The 19,175-nt window shown below is 43.0% G+C and overlaps 1 protein-coding gene across 4 annotated transcripts in view; it reads right to left on the minus strand.

The window, feature by feature from the left end:
- Nucleotides 1-19,175, minus strand: part of LOC117359646 (beta-1,3-galactosyltransferase 5-like) — a 48,240-nt gene that overhangs the window by 14,867 nt on the left and 14,198 nt on the right. The window contains exons 1-2 of one of the 4 annotated variants that reach the window (XM_033942826.1): nt 12,133-12,300; nt 7,105-7,196 (exon numbers count right to left, since the gene is read on the minus strand). In XM_033942826.1, coding sequence (XP_033798717.1) covers nt 7,105-7,134 — 30 coding nt within the window. In that variant the 5' untranslated portion in view covers nt 7,135-7,196; nt 12,133-12,300. Of the gene's footprint in view, nt 1-1,404; nt 1,604-7,104; nt 7,197-7,597; nt 7,625-12,132; nt 12,301-19,175 lie in introns of those variants that run through there. The other 3 variants (XM_033942827.1, XM_033942828.1, XM_033942829.1) reach the window with 3 other exon arrangements.

Raw genomic sequence — 19,175 nt, forward strand, 5'->3', positions numbered from 1 at the left:
TGATTCTAAATTCACAAGCCCATGTCCCTGGTGTATGTCCATCTCTCCAGCCGTAGGTCCGTGTCCTTCATTCCTATCCATTTCCTCTCATCCTGGCGTTCGTCTTCTTGTGGGTTCCTGCTTCTGTTTCCAGATCTTGCTGCTGTGTCCCCCATTTCCTCCTGGTTGCTGTCTGTCTGGTGGTCCACACTCTCTGTAGGCGTATCCTGGTAGTTCTGGAGTTTTATCACGGCCTCCCTGTATGTCTCTTCTATGAAGTTCTCCAGCTCCCGGACTTCTTCCTCGATGGTGTCCTCCATCTTGATGATCTCTGGATCTCTGTCTTCTTCCCCCACTGCTTGAAGTGCCTCCAGTTCCAGTATTCTGCCCTCCAGGAGTCTGACTTGCTTCTTCAGGCTTTCTAGTTCTCCACATCGAGCGCATATGTAAGAGCGCCTCCCAGAAGGGAGGTAGTATACATATGGCAGACGGTGCAGAAAACTGGGTAGCTCAACATCTTGCTTCTGTCTGCTATTTCCATTGCAGCCTGCTTGCTGTTCTCTAGTGGCTGTCCTCTGCGCCTGTGTCCTCTGTGTCTGCCTGGTTGTGTGTCCTCTGTACCTGCTATGTCCTCTGTACCTGCTGTCTGCCTGGTGTCGCCGGGCCTGTCCCTGAGTAGGTGGGAAAGCCTGGCTCGGACCACAAGCAAGAATTTTGAAATGCCTTTTATATGGTTGTATGAAGGAAAACCCAGATATCGGATTTCTGGAAAACAATATCAGGTTTATTAATGTCCCAAATCAAAATAGAAAAAAAAAACCTTCACAATTGGGTTTAGACTCCCTTAAGTGCTTCCTGCACTCTGCTATAGCTCAGTCCAGGTGAGTCATATGGGCTTTGACTGAGGAACTGGATTGCCCATCTTTATCCAACAAAATATAATTCAAACTCAAAACTTTACATTAGTCCAGTGCTCTCCTGGTCTCATATCCCCTCTGGGAATTATCAGTCTCTCAGAACTACAGCCCCTTTATATCTTTATAGCTGAGCTCGGCTTATGCCAGCCTTTTCAAGTCTCAGCTACTTCTGTATTTACACAAGCTTTTCTCACCTAATTAGGCCGGGCTGCCTCAGCTCTGCCTGCCACAATGCTTTGGCTTCAGTGTGAAAAAAAAACAACAGACAACTTTCTTCATGCAATCAGCTGAGGACTCTCACACACAGTACCCTCCCAGGTCCATGTCCTCTTCACTTATACTATCCCCAGGGACACTACACATTTCCCATTCACCCTCATGGGAACTCTGGCTTTCCATTTCTGCATCCCATCCCCCTTCCTGCATGTCTGCCAAAACCTCTGCAGCATTTCCATGGGGATCATTTCCTAGCCCTTCTCCCTGGGGTTTAAGCTGCCAGTCACTGTACCTCCCGAGTGTTGTCCTGCCTCTCCTTATGAGCTGGCTTCCTGCACCACGGTCCTGCTGGGGCTTAGGTAACTTGTGAGACCTGGCAACTCCATGATTCGTTTGGCTTCTGTAATCAGGGCCAGCTGTGTCCTCTCCTTTCCACTCTAACTGACTTTGTCTTTGAGGCTTCTGTGCTTGCAAACTCTGGGGTCTGACTCCACCCCTTTGCAAATTGGTGTCAGGTTTCTCTCTGACTTGGGGAAAGGAGTGATAGGGGAAATTAGTGGTTCTCAGAGCCCTCCCTATCTGGCTCTTGAGCTGTGCTGGGACCTGCCTTTTCTTGCATTCTCAGGGCTGAGCCAACTGTTCTGGCTCCAGGCCGGGTTTTACAGAACCCTGGGCTGCATGTTGGGGAGTTTTAGCAGTAGTTTTCACTGTGACAGGAGCTTCCCTGCCACACTGGTTGTGTGTCTCTGTACCTGCTAGGTCTGCCTGATTGAATGTCCTCTGTGTCTGCTGTGGTCTTCCTCTGCTCTTCTTTAGTGGTGGCTCATCCCTTCTCAAGGCCCTTCACAAAAGTGCTCTTGCTAAGGCAAGCACCTTTGACTCTCGCCTTTGACGCATGCCGAATGGCTGAGCACCATCGACTCCTCCCCTTTTAAGGGGGAATTTTGATGAATGACATCAGGGTTGGGCAGAGCTAACTCTAGCCGCTGCCCCTGCTGAACGACTATTTCGGAAAATTGCAAGCCATGGAATTGAGGGTGAAATACTCACGTGGATTAAAAACTGGCTGGAGCATAGGAAACAGAGTTGGGGTAAATGGACAATACTCGGACTGGAAGAGCGTCGCCAATGGGGTGCCGCAGGGTTCGGTGCTTGGACCTGTGCTCTTTAACATTTTTATAAATGATCTGGACATAGGTACGACGAGCGAGGTGATTAAATTTGTGGATGATACGAAGTTATTCAGAGTAGTAAAGACGCAGGGGGATTGCGAAGATCTGCAACGTGACATAATCAAGCTCGAGGAATGGGCATCGACATGGAAGATGAGGTTCAACGTGGATAAGTGTAAAGTGATGCATGTCAGTAACAAAAATATCATGCACGAATACAGGATGTCCGGGGCGGTACTTGGAGAGACCTCCCAGGAAAGGGACTTGGGAGTTCTGATCGACAAGTCGATGAAGCCGTCCACACAATGTGCGGCGGCAGAAAAAGGGCAAACAGAATGTTAGGAATGATAAAGAAGGGGATCATGAACAGATCAGAGAAGGTTATCATGCCGCTGTACCGGGCCATGGTACGCCCTCACCTGGAGTACTGCGTCCAGCACTGGTCACCGTACCTGAAGAAGGAAACGGTACTACTCAAAAGGGTCCAGAGAAGAGCGACTAAGATGGTTAAGGGGCTGGAGGAGCTGCGAAAGATTAGAGAAACTGGGCCTCTTCTCTCTCGAACAGAGGAGATTGAGAGGGGACATGATCGAAACATTCAAGGTACTGAAGGGGATAGACTTAGTAGATAAGGACAGGTTGTTCACCCTCTCCAATGTAGGGAGAACAAGAGGGCACTCTCTAAAGTTGAAAGGGGATAGATTCCGTTCAAACGTAAGGAAGTTCTTCTTCACCCAGAGAGTGGTAGAAAGCTGGAACGCCCTTCCAGAGGCTGTTATAGGGGAAAACACCCTCCAAGGATTCAAGACAAAGTTAGACAAGTTTCTGCTGAACAGGAACGTGCGCTGGTGGGGCTAGTCTCAGTTAGGGTGCTGGTCTTGGACCAGAGGGCCACCGCGTGAGCGGACTGCTGGGCATGATGGACCACTGGTCTGACTCAGCAGTGGCAATTCTTATGTTCTTATGTGCAGAAGGCATCATCTGTGTTTCTCAGCTCTGCCTCCTTCCTCACTGGTCTGTACTGTATTTCATCTGTTTGTACCAAAGCAGTCAATAACCTCTGTAACAGAAGTATCTTGTCGGGTGGTATAGGGAACCTCCTTGACAAAATACTTCTGTTCTGCTCTGTAACAAATATAACCAACAACGTTGATAAAAACATTAGAGAAATGATGTGGAACAAACAAGTTTCTGTTGAACAAGAACGTGTGCTGGTAGGGCTAGTCTCAGTTAGGGTGCTGGTCTTAGACCAGAGGGCCACCGCGTGAGCGGACTGCTAGGCATGATGGACCACTGGTCTGACTCAGCAGAGGCAATTCTTATGTTCTTATGTTCTTCTCTCCTGCTTTCCCCTCCTCCTCCGGGTTTCTCCTGCTGTTCCCCTCCACTCTCCTCCTGCTACTCTCCTCTCAGCCCCCTTTATTCCCTCCAACCCAATTCCATCCAGTATCCTTCCCCCTTATGTCTTCCCCCTTTCCCTGCACACCAATTCCATCAGCATTTGCCCTTTCTTTCCCTCCAACCTAATGCCATACAGTATCCTTCCACATTATGTCTTCCCCTTTCCCTGCACACCAATTCCATCAGCATCTGCCCCCTTTCTCTCCCTCCACCACCCTTTCCACACGACAATGGAAACGCCCCCCCAGCAATGGCAACGGGTCCCCACCCGGCATCAACGACAACACTAGCCCCCTCGGCATTGATGGATGGCAACGCAGATTCCTCCCCCTGGCATCAATGGCAACGCGGCCAGCTCAGCTCTATGAAGATCCCAAGATGACTGCATCTGCTGGAAGGAGTGACGTGGAAGGGGGATGCATCAGTAGATGCATTCATTGCGGGACCTTCTTGGAGCTGAGTTGGCCGCATTGCTGTTGTTGCCGGCGGGAGGTCACGTTGCTGTCTGTCGATGCCAGGGGGCGGCCGGCCAGTGCTGTCATCGTTGTTGGATGGGGGCATGTTGCCATCTGAAAAAAAAATTGTCATGGTATGTCATCCTTTAGCAGGCCCCTCTGACTATTTCGGACCCTAGGCACGTGCCTACTAGGCCTATCCATTAATCCGGCCCAGCTTACATGTGTATCTTATTTTACTTTATACATCTTTTCTTCTCCTATCTCCACGGTTTATCCAAGCACTTCTCTCTCCCTATGACCTGGGGATAAAGGAAAGACGATTTGTATGGTCTCAGATGTATCATCAGCATTTGATACAGTAGATACAAGGGTGTTGAATAAATTGAGATCAATGGGAATAGGAGGTATAGTGTACTATTGATTAAAATCCTATTTCCAGGATCATTCAGTTCATGTGCAGGCATCTAAATTAGTGCCCACTTGAACAGGAATACCACAAAGTTCTCTGCTCTCGTTATTATTTAATCTCTATTTAGCCTCATTGGTATCTGTGTATCAAGACTTGAATGTAAGCTATCACTTTTATGCAACTGATATTCAATTTTTTTTCCAGATAGATGACTGGGAAGTTGAACTTCAACCCAAATTATTGATATGTTTACAACTGGTGGAAGAGTGGATGAGAAATCATAAGTTGGCACTGATACTTAATAAGACTGAAGTGATATTGATGAGCAAGGACAAGGACCCAAGGTAGCCCAAATCTATTGTTATTTGTGACTCCATATTCCAATACAGAAGAAGCTTAGAACATTAGGGGTCTGGTTAGACCCCACTTTGACTATGAAGGATCAGGTGCTGGCAGTGATTAAAGCTGCTTTCTTTTAGATGCAAGTGCTTAGCAGGTTAAAATCTATGTCATCACATTATGATTTTTGCATAGTAGTTCAAACAATAGTTTTGCAGAAATTATACTACTACAATGCATTATTTTTGAGGATAGCATCTTCTAGATGTAGGGACTTGCAGATTGTCCAAAATGCTGCCGCACAGTTAATATGTGGAGGGAGCAGATTTGAACATGCAAATCTGTTACTGAAATGGCTTCATTGGCTACGAGTAAAATATCAAGTTATTTTTAGTGCTTGTGTTGATATTTAAGACAGTTCATTTTAATATCCCATGGTATTTGACACAGGTGCTAAAAGTATGTCATCTATTAAGATCTTTGAGGTTAGGAGGGATGTTACAGATATTAGTTAGTGAAGAATTTACAATTGTGCATTATGAGAAAATAAGGTCTTCTATTATCTCAGTGACAGAAATTTAAAAATCTTTATTCGTAGAAACCTTTTGCTAAATGATTTGTTGGTGAAATTTTATGATTGTAATATATATACTTATGTTTTATGTTATTTGATAGTTAAATATGTATCTTTGTAAACCGCTTAGGTATAAGCGGGTTAAAATAATTTTTAAATAAATAAAATAAAAGAAATAATGAACCAATGACCAAGCATGGATCTGATGTCGATGTTTGGGTATGTTTCTGACTGTGACTGGGTGGGATAGGGGGTTGGGGAATGTTATTTTTATTGTGTTTGAACCTGGATATGTTGTTTTGTTATTGGATTTGTCTTTAATACAGATATAAAAAAATAAAATCTTGTCTTGGTTACATTGTTTCTATATTATTGTTTATATGTTCTGTAATTGTAAATACATTTTCATAACTGTAATAAATGCTGGCCATGCTATATTTAAATATATTTCTTGATATGTTCTGCTATTGTAAATAAAACTGCTTTACTAGTTACGTTCCTAGCCTAAGACAATCAACCAAGGAGTTGACCCGTTGAATCCAGAGAAAGACGAAAGTCCAAAACAAAAGATGCTGTGGAGACCGATGTTACTGATGCAGACTTTATTGTTCCAATGGAGTAATCCACAACTTTGGACATTAGCAAACATCCACAACTTTAGACAGAGAAGAGGACTCAACACGGTCTGTGTTTTGACCTAAATGTCTTATTCAGGGGTCCAGATAATGTTTCTTCAAAGGAATTGTGGATATAATAGCCTACATCCCAATGGACGGTTCTTTTCTTTATGCACAAACTGGAAACAGGGACTTTTTTCCAAGCCTAAGACAGCCATTAGTATATATTAACACAGGTTCTTGCATGGGTTGGAGGGGTGGGAGCACAGATACGGGCGGGGGGTTGTAAAAAAAAAAAAAAAAAAAAAAGGAAAATGGGATGCAGGACGAAATAGAAGAGAGGATTGCAGGACTCATGATTAGGAAGGTGGCATAGCAGGAGTACAGCACTGGGTGATATGCTTCAAGGTCTCCAAGATGCAGTTGAGTGTATTGCCTATCACTTTCAACTGATGTGCAACCCCCTACCCCCAATCTCCGAGGATGCTAAGCAATGTGTTGCCACTCTCCTAAACAGCACTTGCTGCTATAATCCCAGTTTCTGGATGCAGCTCAGTAGTAGATGCAGCATCAATCACCACAGCATCCTGGGGAATCACTTCCAAAATGAGGTCCAACTGTTCCCCTCCATACATCTCTCTTGGGGGAGGGAGTGACAAAAGGGGAGGAAGGGACAGATGGGGGCATACCAATCCACACTAATTTGTTTAAAGGGTGGGGGTTATCTTGTAGTGAGGGTATAGAAGCCTGGGCCACAACTGGGGCAGGAGCCAGTGTCATGGCAAGGGGTGGTGGAGGGGCCTGTTGCTGGTCCTTGACATCCTCTGAAGGAAGAAAAGTGCATCTATCTAAATATAACTAGACACAGCGCATTGGCGGTTTTAAATGGTGTATGACAAAATGAAATAACACGAGCTACATATCGCTATGTAAAAAAAAAAAAAGAAAGCACGAATCTGTCTCTCCTTTCACAATAGGTTGCCATCTCAATGTAAACTTGTGTCACACAATGCAATACTCACAAATGGACATATTAAAGCCTGCAATGCCATGTTCAAGTTATGTCTCCTTGTCCTTCCTCAGGTAAAAGGGCTTCTTTCTTCAGGTCCTCGCTCTGGAATGCATCAGAATATGGGATCAATGTGATGTGGAAGGCAAAAGAGGGGATGCCCCATATCCACACTCAGCACAAGGTAAAAGCCAAATCCATCAGATACTTCCCATACTACTGTTTGGAGTAGATTAGAGAGAATATGGCAGATATGGTTTTTATCTAGTTTCCTCTCCTCCTGCACATCTTGGACACCATTAGCCAAGTATCTTTGCTCTGAAGCCAGCCTATGCTCTCTTACTTCCCTTGGGTGAAAGATGCTTTGCATTTAATAGGAATAGGTCTTTTTCATTGCATACAAAGAGTTATGTGAGGAGCTTCCAGACCATCACCATCACTAGCAACCCAAGTCCCTCCCCAAACTGCTCTCCACCTGTTCCATATCTTAATCCAATGTAACCTACCTTCCTATTCCACAATTTACAGTATAGATTGTAATCCTGTAATAAAAAAATTATGATGAAATTTTGCAAAATATATAAACATTTTATCTGTCTCTGTATTGTGCTCAATAGTGCGATCTCACCTTGAGTATTGCATTCAGTTCTGGTCTCCTTATCTCAAGAAAGATATAGCAACACTAGAAAAGGTTCAAAAAAGAGTGACCAAGATGATAAAGGGGATAGAACTCCTGTATGAGGAAAGACTGGAGAGGTTAGGGTTCTTCAGCTTGGAAAAGAAATGGCTGAGGGGAGATATGATTGAAGTCTACAAAGTCCTGAGTGGTGTAGAATGTGCACAAGTGTATTGATTTTATTTTTTTTTTCTGCATCAAGATTTACAAAGACTAGTGGATACTCAATGAAGTTACAGAATAATACTTTTAAAACCAATAGGAGAAAATATTTTTTCACTCAGAGAATAGTTATGCTCTGGAACGCGTTGCCAGAGGATGTGGTAAGAGCAGTTATTTGGAGCTGTTCCCCATTATTACCCTCGTCAAAGGGATGCCGCTGCTTTCCTCAAGTGGACTGTCCTTATGGCCCCGAAATGTATCTTGCTGAAATGGCTTGAGGGTGAAGCACCAGATTACTCTCTCTGGCGGTGCTGGCTGATTACCCTCCTGATGTGGGAACGAAGAGATGTGATGGACTTTTCCTCTCTCATAGGGCACGTTTTTCAACGCACCTGGGAACTCTTTTGGCCTACCCTGACTCCCTTGGTTCACAGCCGATTGCTTAACTGTTGATTCCATATTTATTTGTATCATTATGTTTCTGTTGGTATGCCTGTATCATTTTGTATTATATCATTGCCTATGTTAGTGATGTACTTGGAAGGAGGACCCTGGGGGGCGGGTAGGGGGGAACGGGGGAGTTTTGTGTGGGGTTTTGTAACACAAAATTTGAGCTTGTTTGCATTTCATCTTGTGTATTTGCTTAATTTTCTTGTTGAACTCAATAAAATATATTTGAACATAAAAAAAGGTTTGAACAAGTTCCTGGAGGAAAGGTCCATAGTATGCTCTTGAAACAAATATGGGGGAAGCCACTGCTTGCCCTGGATTAATAGCATGGAATGCTGATACTATTTGGGTTTTTGCCAGGTATTTGTGACTTGGATTAGCCTCTATGAGGTCGGGATATTGGCTAGATGGACTATTGGTCTGACCCAGTAAGGCTATTCTTATGTTCTAAAGGGTAGTGATTGAGACCCTGGGATTGTAATCCTCTGGCCTATCAAGTTTATCTAGCTCGGGCCTGCATCCAGATTGTGAAGTATAAACTGAAAGAACTGCCCCACTATAGAAATTATCTATTTATGAGCCCTGGTGTGGGTACCTCAACCCCAATGAGCTGGTCAGAACCCACGAACTGCGTGCGGGCAGGACCAGGCCTACACATATATACATGTCTTTGAATTGTAGAAAACTTCCAAGGTTCTTTCTGCTATACACTATAATCCACTATAATAAAACCCTTAGCGCGCATGCACACTTTAATCTCCGTGCCTCCATGATCCGTGCTTCCGTGCCGCACATGCGCAGTGCCTGCCTGATTTCCTGCCCCGATCTCCAATGTCGGCTGACTTTCTGCCTTCTGACTACGCTGCTGGGATGCCTCTTCTTCTCGCCCCCGGACCAACAGCGGCAGCAGCCGCAATTTCATCAAGCAGCCGTGGGGCATTTGCAAGGCCAGCCAACTTCAATAATGCGAGGCGGGCCATCCTAGTAAAAGCCCCGAGGCTGTCCAGCCTAGCGGATGCTGGACAGGGAGCAGGGAAGGGAGAATGGGTACTACTGGACAGGGGGGGAGAAAAAAGTAAGGGAGAAGGGCTACTGCTGGACAGAGGGAGCAAGGAAGGGATGCTGCTGGACAGGGGAGAGGTAAAAGTAAGGGAGAAGGGCTAGTGCTGGACAGGGGGGGAGGTAAAAGTAAGGGAGAAGGGCTACTGCTGTACAGGGAACAGGGAAGTGGTGCTGATGGACAGGGGGGGAGAGACAGAAAGAAAGAAAGACAGACAGAGAGCCAGGAAGAGAGACAGAAAGAAAGACAGACAGGCAGAGGGCAGGGAGAGAGACAGAAAGAAAGACAGACAGGGGACCAGGTAGAGTGACAGAAAGATAGACAGAAAGAAAGAAAGGGGGCAGGGAGAGGGAAAGAAAGAGACATACATACATACATACATACAGAAAGAAAGAAAGAAAGAAATGCCTAAGTCTACATATCTATTCTAGCACCCATTAATGTAATGGGCTAAAAAACTGTCTTCTATAATCTTATGTCGGACCTTGTTTCCTCTCATAGCGTCTGATCCAGTAGCAGGAAGACAAATTACAGATTTACATGGCAGGTCAGTATCAGACATTCCTCTCTCCTCTCTTCTTCTGCCTGGATGCCCTATTTTCAGCATTTTCTTTAGCTTGTCCTGCTACAGGGACTCCTAACACGGGTGATCATCAAGGCAAAACCAGATAACTACTATCTACAGATGAATTTTATTTATTGACACCATTGTGCTCTATACTGCAATCCAATAGGATCAAAGGACCAGAACACAATAAACTAACCTTCCTGCACAGTTCCATCTGGGTCAAGAAAACTATAAATATGAAAACGCATCTGCGCATGTGCTGTGCTGGTATTATACTGTAAGCTTATTGGCGTACGAGCACTGGTGTTATAATAAAACTATGCACAAGGATAAAACATATGCACATAAATATTAACTTGGAAAACATTCTTGCATAGCAGTTTTAGGGCAGCTAATATTTATGCATAGAATGGATGCAGATGAGCATGTTTAATTTTGTTTGGAAATGTACACATTAGTGCTATTAACTTGTTTGTCCTATAAAGTTGTTCAGGTTGCAAAAACAAACCCAAAACAGAACAAAAATGAAGACCCCCTTTTATCAAGCTGCTTTAGGATTTTTATTATTGCGGGTCGCTGTGGTAAAAGTTCCGACACTCATAAGAATTCTATCAGCGTCGGAGCTTTTATTGCCACAGCCTGCAATAAAAAACCCTAATGCAGCTTGATAAAAGGGCGGGAGGCTAAGAGGCTCATAATAAAAAAAACACCAACATCTAAAAAGTGGCCTAAATGGCTACTTGGATGATCAAAAAGCCCGATCGTCCAAGTACCCATAATCAAAGCTGGTTTTAGATGTATCTAAAACCAGCTTAGGCCTTTCCCCTGCCTCTAAATGCATAGAGCAAAAAGAGGTGTTTTTAGAGGAGGGGAAATGGCGAGTGGTGGGCCGCCCTAGACCTAGGCGTGCAGCAGGTATAACCAAAACTTTAGGCAGGTTGCCTAGTTGGCACTTATACGTTTTGACTTAGACCAAGTCAAAACAGGTATAAGTGCCGAAAAGGGGCCGCTGAGCTGATCGTGGCTGCTGCGATCAGCTCAGCGGCCCCAGCAACCTGCCTACCCCCCTACAGCAATGATCGCGGCAGGAGAGATGGCTCATCTCCCCTGCCGCAATCCACCCTTCTCTCTCCACAACGATCAGGGCAGGAGGGAGCACAAGCTCTCCTGCCCCGCGGCACCCCCCGATTATGTTCAGGGCAGGAGGGAGCTGTGCTGGACAGGGGGATTGGCCCTATTCTGGTTGTCCCAGGCGCCTCAGGCCCCACCTGTGGGCGGGGTTTGAGCCGCCTGGGCCAATTCGGCCCCATTCCGGAGCCGGCTGGCCTGCCGGACAGGCGGGTTTGGCACCCGTCCGTCCAACCAACATTTACAAGGTATGGGGGATGGGATGGGGGGGTCGTGGGATCAGCGGGGGGGTCGTGGGTCGGCGGGGGGGGGCGATTGGGGGTTCAGGGGTGCAGTCGTGGGGAGGTTGAATCGAGAGCAGGAGGGCCTGGGTTCCCTCCTGTCCATATTTTAGTGAGGGTGGGGGATAGGGAGTCCACCTGGGCAGGAGGGGTTGGGCTCCCTCCTGTCCGATCTTGTAGGGGGTAGGGGTCGCGTGGCCAGGAGGGCTTGGGCTCCCTCCTGGCCCCATCGGACTCGGGGGGATTAGGGATCGTGGGGCAGGAGGGCTTGGACTCCCTCCTGTCCGAACGTAATCGCGGGGGCCGCGGGGCAGGAGGGCTTGGGCTCCCTCCTGTCCCGATGTTGTGTGTGTGCGTGTGTGGGGGTGGGTGGGGTGGATTCTGTAACCGGTGTTGTTTTTGACAGAAACCGGTTACAGAATCCAGCTTTTAGGCGAAGGATGGCTCCTCCAAAAGGCCAAAAGGGGACTTAGACATTTTTTTTTTTTTTATTATGCCCCTCTAAGCATTTAAATCCCAAAAGCTGGCATAAAACTCTTCTACACTATCCACCTAGCAAAAAATTTCTCTGTGGAGACATATAGGGATGCTTAAACACGCTCAAGGCCACTTCCGGGCGAAACTACGCCTGTGTCCTGCCTTGGGCATGCTTTAGTATCTCTATGCGTCTCTGTAGACTCATGACAGATGCCTACAACGTAGGCATCCTTTCATACCTGAGTTTTCTGGAGAACGTGTGTCCCAATTGGCTGCCAGGCAGTGGTAGAATGCCTACCGCCACCTAAAATAAGGAAGCACAGTTAGAGAATTAGGCCCATGTTTTATTTTTATCCAGACCTAATCTTGGTTCATCTACAGTAGAAACTAACAAGGTTTCAACACTGTGACCCAATTGAAAACCATACTGATGGCAGTCATGCTCTTGTTCAACAAAATTTTCCAACTGTTTCAAAACTACTTTCCCATAGGGGGGGGGGGCATGGCTTGCTGTCAGACAAGATGGTCAGTTGATTCCACTGCTCCTTCTCCATCTGCACCTTTGAGCTGTATTATTAAAGTATAAGGGAAAATTTTTCCTCTGAAAAGGTAAAAATTTTTTGTGACTATAATGGCTACCACAGGAAGGCAATCTAAAATTGAAGCAGCATTTGCTGCAGGGGGAAATGCAAAATGCCCTATGCCAGATCCACCAACCCTCTCTAAGATTCCACTGCCCAAAGATCCATCTGAATTTGAACAGATGATGGAAGAATTCAAAGGCCTTAGAGAGCTGCTTACTGAAAATAATGCTGAACTTAAATTGGTGAAAGAAGAGGTTCATACTCTCTCCAATCAGTTAAAAATTTGTGAACAGAAGACTGATAAGATGGAACAAAAGGTTACAGTCCTGGAGAATCGTTTGAACAAGATTCAAACTGAATATAAAAATCTGACCCGGATTTCTAATGAACTTGAAGATGTTAGAAATAGGAATCGCAGATGTAATGTAAGGATTTTGGGATTACCAGAGGGTTTGGAGGGAACTAATCCAATCTCTTTCTTAGAGAGTTTTCTGCCTAAATTACTACCTCTATGTATACAAACAGTCTGACCTCAGTGAAAAATTCTATCTATAGATAGTGATCAATACATGTATATTCCGCTCAGAGATATGAAACTCAAAAGGAAGGCTAAAAAGTCACTCTTACAATAAAAGTTCACCTTCAAGTCATTGCAATATTTATATGTTAGATCACTCTCTGAGACTTGGTGGAACAATGTATCTAATATTTCAATAAATAGTTTCAAAATAGTTTTTAAAATGTTTCAACAAACTCTATTAATTGTCTTCATTTAGTTTGAATGTATCAAAGTCCATAGTATGGTTAGATGTAATAAAAGAATACTTAGCTTGTGACATCAATTTGAGGGGTCCCAAAGCGGCCCCGTTTTGGAATCTGCTTCAGGAGACCCATAAGTTGTCAAAAATACTTCAATCGATGAATTGGAAAAACAATCATGTCATTGCAAAATGTCCGTGCTAACTATGATTACTTGATCTAAAAAAGAAGAGAAGGATGTTTTAAGCATACAGTGTGGATTAAACTCTGTACCCACACTGTAAAGCAATGTTGCAAAAGTTACTTGTCGATACGTGGGTGAAAAAGGGATGAAAAGAGAAACCCATATACTGTAAAGTAATATGTACCACTGCTGAGCTCACTCTAAAGTTCGTAACTGACAAAGGAACGCTGAACTTTCGAGGGGTTTATTTAAACCAAATCCAAAAGGAGGCTCCCTTTACATGAATTTAAGCATGATGAAATCAGCTCAAAAAGGAAGATAGCGTGACACGCTATTGTAACTATCAAACTGGGTCAATTGTGAAAGGAAGGAGAAAACGTTTACTACCCTGCTCTTACAGAGATGGTCTCAAGGAAACAAAACAAAAAGATTAACAGGAACGCTAACCATTCGATTTCATTATTGAGATAATGTGGATGAAGCGTATTAAGGGTGTAAATCTACTTTTGTTCTTTCTTCCATAAACTATGTGCGATATCGCCTCCCCTAGTGTTAAAAACTCTATCTAAAATTGAAAATTTCAGATCTGATACATCATGATATTGTTGAAGCCAGTGAGATACTAGAGGGGCTTCCTGTATGCCAGATGAGATTCTGCTGATGTGTTCCCCTATCCTGATTTTAATACTACGAGTAGTGCAACCTATATAAAAAAGATCACAAGGACATGTCATCACGCTAAAATTCACATTAAGGGAGCCTCCTTTTAGATTTGGTTTAAATAAACCCCACAAAAGTTCAGCGTTCCTTTGTCAGTTACGAACTTTAGTGTGAGCTCAGCAGTGGTACGTATTAAATTACTGTATATGGGTTTCTCTTTTCTTCCCTTTTTCCCCCATGTATCGACAAGTAAGTTTTGCAACATTTCTTTACAGTGTGGGTACAGAGTTTAATCCACACTGTATGCTTAAAACATCCTTCCCTTCTTTTTTAGATCAAGTAATCATAGTTAGCATGGACATTTTGCAGTGACATGATTTTCTTTCCAAATCATCGATTGAAGTATTTTTGACAACTTATATCGGGTTTCCTTTAAGTTAAATTAAATTATAATAATTCTCCATGGGCTTACAGAAATTAGATTGCAACTTTGGTCGAGGCACTTTCTAATTATATATACTGATGGGAAGAAAGAGATTTATTTTTATTATTATTTGGGTTTTTAGATAATGAATTATAGGACTCCTTTTACTAAGATGCGCTAGTGTTTTTAGTGCACGCAAGATATTACTGCGCGCTACGCAGCTAGAACTAATGCCAGCTCAATGCTCGCATTAAGGTCTAGCATGCGCAGCAATTCCACGCATTAAAGTCCTATCGTAGCTTTGTAAAAGGAGCCCTTAGCTTCTTTAAATCAGTTTTAATTAACTGTACTTAGAGTGATGAAAATTTTCAGGAAATGTGTTGAGTAGCTGTTGGGATCCAGTTGTGATGTGTTGTGGTTGTTATTTTGTTATTTTGCTGTGGTTCAGTAGGAATGAATGAACGAACGAATTTATGAATGAATGACTGAATTAGGAATGAGTGTGTCCTGATTTATTAAATTTTAAAGTATTAGATAGGAATTAATTTCATGGATCAGATTGAACGTGTATGTGCAGCTTTTGTGCTGGTTTTAGTTAACCATTTTTGAATAATATGTATTGATAAGCAATGAATTTTATTCATTATGGAGTTTATAGATTTATTAACTAGTATATATCTTTATATATGTATGTGTGGATTGGCTCATATTATGACTTCTTGGGTAATCTTAGATAGGAATTAATTATATAGTTCAAAATGACTGCTATAGGGAATCGATTGTTTCCTGATATCCTAAACATTAATATGCAAATTGTATGTTTATTAATTGATATTTAGAGGATTAATTTTGGGTAGAAGTAGGGTACATGGGGAGGTGGGTGGTCTCCTGATCTAGAGGCGTGCTTACAAGCTGTCGTGTTATAAGTTGGGATGGGTTGGGAGTGGGTGTGGGGGGATATTGGGGGTTGGGTCCTGGATGTGGAGGGAAATTATATCTACTTATATGTTCAAAGGGAAATCAAGAAAATATTTGGTTGAATGGTACAATCACTTAAAATGGCATTAAAAATATTCTCGTTGAATGCCAATGGATTTAATCATCCTATTAAGAGAAAAAAAAAAACACTCAACTTTTTATAACTGCAGGAGGCAGACATATATTTCATTCAGGAAACTCACTTATCTGCTATTGAAGTTAGAAGGGGGTGGGTTAAGCATAGTTTTTTCACTCCTGCTATGGGAAAAAGGCCGGGGTGGCTATCTTAGTACATAGAAAATGCTCAGCTGCATTTGGGGCAGTTACAGCAGACCGTATGAGAAGATGGATTCAAGTGGACATGAGCTCAGGAAAAGATAATTTGACACTTCTTAATATTTATGTTCCTAATGTAAATTAGGCTGAATTTTTCAAAACTCTTCAGCAGATTATCCTGCCACTGGCTACTTCTAATTTAATAGTAGTGGGGAACTTTAATGCTGTTATGGATCCATTGTTAGATAAACAACCCAGTAAGATATTAAATCAATGGGTTTAGATAATTTAGTACAGTCCTGTGACTTGAAAGATATATGGCGGATTCTTCATTTTAATGCTTGGGAATTTTCTTTCTGCTCCCATGTAAATAAATAATTTTTAAGAATAGATTACATTTTTGTTTCAGATCAATTAATTCAGCAGGTTACAAAAGCTAGCATAGATCCAATCATTTTGTTGGATCATGCTGGACTTTGGATTGAATTTCAATTTGCTGAAAAAGATTGTAGTAGACCTATTTGGAGGTTCAATAATACATTGCTTGCAGATTCAAACTTTCTTGAAGAATTTCAAATAAAAATGGATGAATATTTTCAACTTAATGCCTCAGAGGAAATCTCTAGAAACATTGTGGGATGCTTTCAAAGCTACTATGAGAGGGCAAATCATTTCATATTCGGCATATATTAAGAAAAAGCTAAAATTGGAATTTTCTAATTTGGAACAAAATATCAAGAATTTAGAATCGCAATTGACCTCGAAAGGGGGGAGGGGGGTCAGGGGGATTTTATGGTAGGGGTGGACGAGTATTGATTGTTTTGAGTATAGGTTTTTTTGAGTCAGGGGGGAGGGGAGGTCAGGGGGATTTTATGGTAGGTGTTTGGATGTGTATTGATTAAGGGGTAATTTTAGGTATAAATGGAATAAATTTTAGGTATAAATTTCCTTTTTATAATAGCAAAATGACTGAAAATATTTTCTCTAAATGTCAATGGTCTCAATTATCCAATAGAGAGGAAAAAACACTTAACTTTTTAAAAAAACAGAACGCGGATATATACTATATACAAGAGACCCATCTAAATGCCACGGAAGCAAAAAAGCTAAAAGGTGGATGGGTTAAACATTGTTTTTTTGGTCCTGCGGTGGGGAAAAAAGCTGGGGGTGGCCATTTTAGTTAGTGGAAAGTATTTGGCTACATTCAAATTGAGCGACGAGATGGCAGATGAAGTTCAACGTCAAGAAATGTAAAGTATTACATGTGGGAAGCAGAAATCTGATGTACAACTATACGATGGGAGGGATGTTATTTAATGAGTACCCAAGAAAGGGACTTGGGGGTAATATTGGACATGACAATGAAGCCGACGACGCAGTGCGCAGCAGCCGCTGAGAGCGAATAGAATGCTATGTATAATCAAGAAGGATATTACTACCAGAATGAAAGAAGTTATCCTGCCGTTGTATCAGGTGATGATGCGTCCGCATCTGGAGTACTGCGTCCAATATTGGTCGCTGTACCTTAAAAAGGATATGGCGTTACTCGAGAGGGTTCAGAGGAGAGCGACACGTCTGATAAAAGGTATGGAAAACCTTTCATACGCTGAGAGATTGGAGAAACTGGGACACTTTTCCCTGGAGAAGAGGAGACTTAGAGGGGATATGATAGCGCTCTGATATGACCAAGCTCTGATCTTACAACTAGATTTTAGAAATGCATTTGACCTAGTGGATCATGAAATAATGCTGAATTGCCTAGACGCAATGGGCCTCTCGGGAAGAGTCTGGACCTAGTTCCAGGGCTTCTTAACAAAACGATCAAGTAGTCTACGATGGAAAATATTCTAATTCTTGGAAAAGCCCTTCGGGAGTTCCTCAAGGTTCCCCTCTATCTCCCACCTTATTCAATATCTATGCATCATCCTTAGGCCACCTATTACAAAAGTTAAACCTAATATACTATAATAATAATAATAATAACTTTATTCTTATATACCGCCAATAATCTTGCGACTTCTAGGCGGTTTACAGTGAGGTGAAACTGTACAGACAGCGAATTACAGAGTATAACAGTGAACATCTGAAATTAACAACATTAATAATAACAACAGTTTATATACTGCCGGACCGGGAAGTTCCGTGCTATTTACAATGAGTTAGAAAAATTTCATAAATTGATTGGAACATTCGTAGTTTAGAGATTAGAGGTTAACAGTTTGCAAGATCAGATGTGGGTGGAATTAGGAAGGGGGCTATTGTCCTTATTCGTTACCTATGTAATTCAAGAACAGGTATGTTTTTAGGTGTTTCCTAAATTCGCTATAGTTGTTTGAGTGTGTGATTAGTTTTCCTAGGTCTTTGCCCCATAAGGCTGCTTGGTACGATAGAAGTTGTTGATGATGTCTCTTATATCTGCATCCTGTAGCCGGTGGGGAAACAAATTTCAGGTGTGTGCTTCTTTCATGTCTGTTAGTTGGGAATGAGAAGAGGTCTATTATATATTTAGGGGCTAGGCCTGATAATACCTTAAAGCAGAGACATCCTAGCTTGAACTTCGTGCGAGCCTCCATTGGCAGCCAGTGCAGGAGTCGGTAGGAAGGGGTTATGTGGTCGGACTTCTTCAACCCAAAGATCAACCTGACTGCTGCATTTTGCATAAGTTGTAGTCTCTGCATTTGCTTCCTAGAGATTGCCAGATGGGTAATGTTGCAGTAATCAAGGTGGCTTAGTATTAGGGATTGAACCAGAATTCTGAATGCTGAGGTGTCGAAGTATGCTCTAATGGACCTAAGTTTCCAGAGAGTAAAAAATCCTTTTCTGACTAGGGAGTCTACATGGTCTTTCATAGTTAGACCTTGGTCCAGTATTACCCCCAGAACCTTCATTGTTGGTTGAATAGGGTAGTTGAGTTTGTTAATGCGTAGTGATTTTGTCATGATATGTGGGTGTGGCGAGGCTATAAAGAATTTAGTTTTATCTGAATTGAGCTTGAGTTTGAATTCTGTGGTCCATTGTTCCATCAGGTTTAGCGCTTCTGTTGCTGTGGGGGTGATTTCGGAGGGAGACGTAATAAACGGGATAATGATTGTAAAGTCATCCGCGTAACTGAATACTTTTATACCTCGCTGGGCCAGCTGCATGCCTAGTGATGATATATAGACGTTGAAGAGTAGAGGGGATAATGGGGACCCCTGTGGAACGCATGATGGGTTTCTCCATGTTTTAGAGAGGTTACCGTTGAAGCGTACCTGATAGGTGCGGGCCGTAAGGAATCCTCGGAACCAGTCAAGTACTTCACCTCCAATGCCGATTGCGTCTAAACATTGTAGTAATTTTTTGTGGTCCACCAAGTCGAAGGCCGAGCTCATGTCAAATTGCATGATTAAGGCGTTATGGCCCTTGGTGAATAGGTTG

This window comes from Geotrypetes seraphini, chromosome 4, assembly GCF_902459505.1.
Source record: "Geotrypetes seraphini chromosome 4, aGeoSer1.1, whole genome shotgun sequence".
Classification (NCBI taxonomy): domain Eukaryota; kingdom Metazoa; phylum Chordata; class Amphibia; order Gymnophiona; family Dermophiidae; genus Geotrypetes; species Geotrypetes seraphini.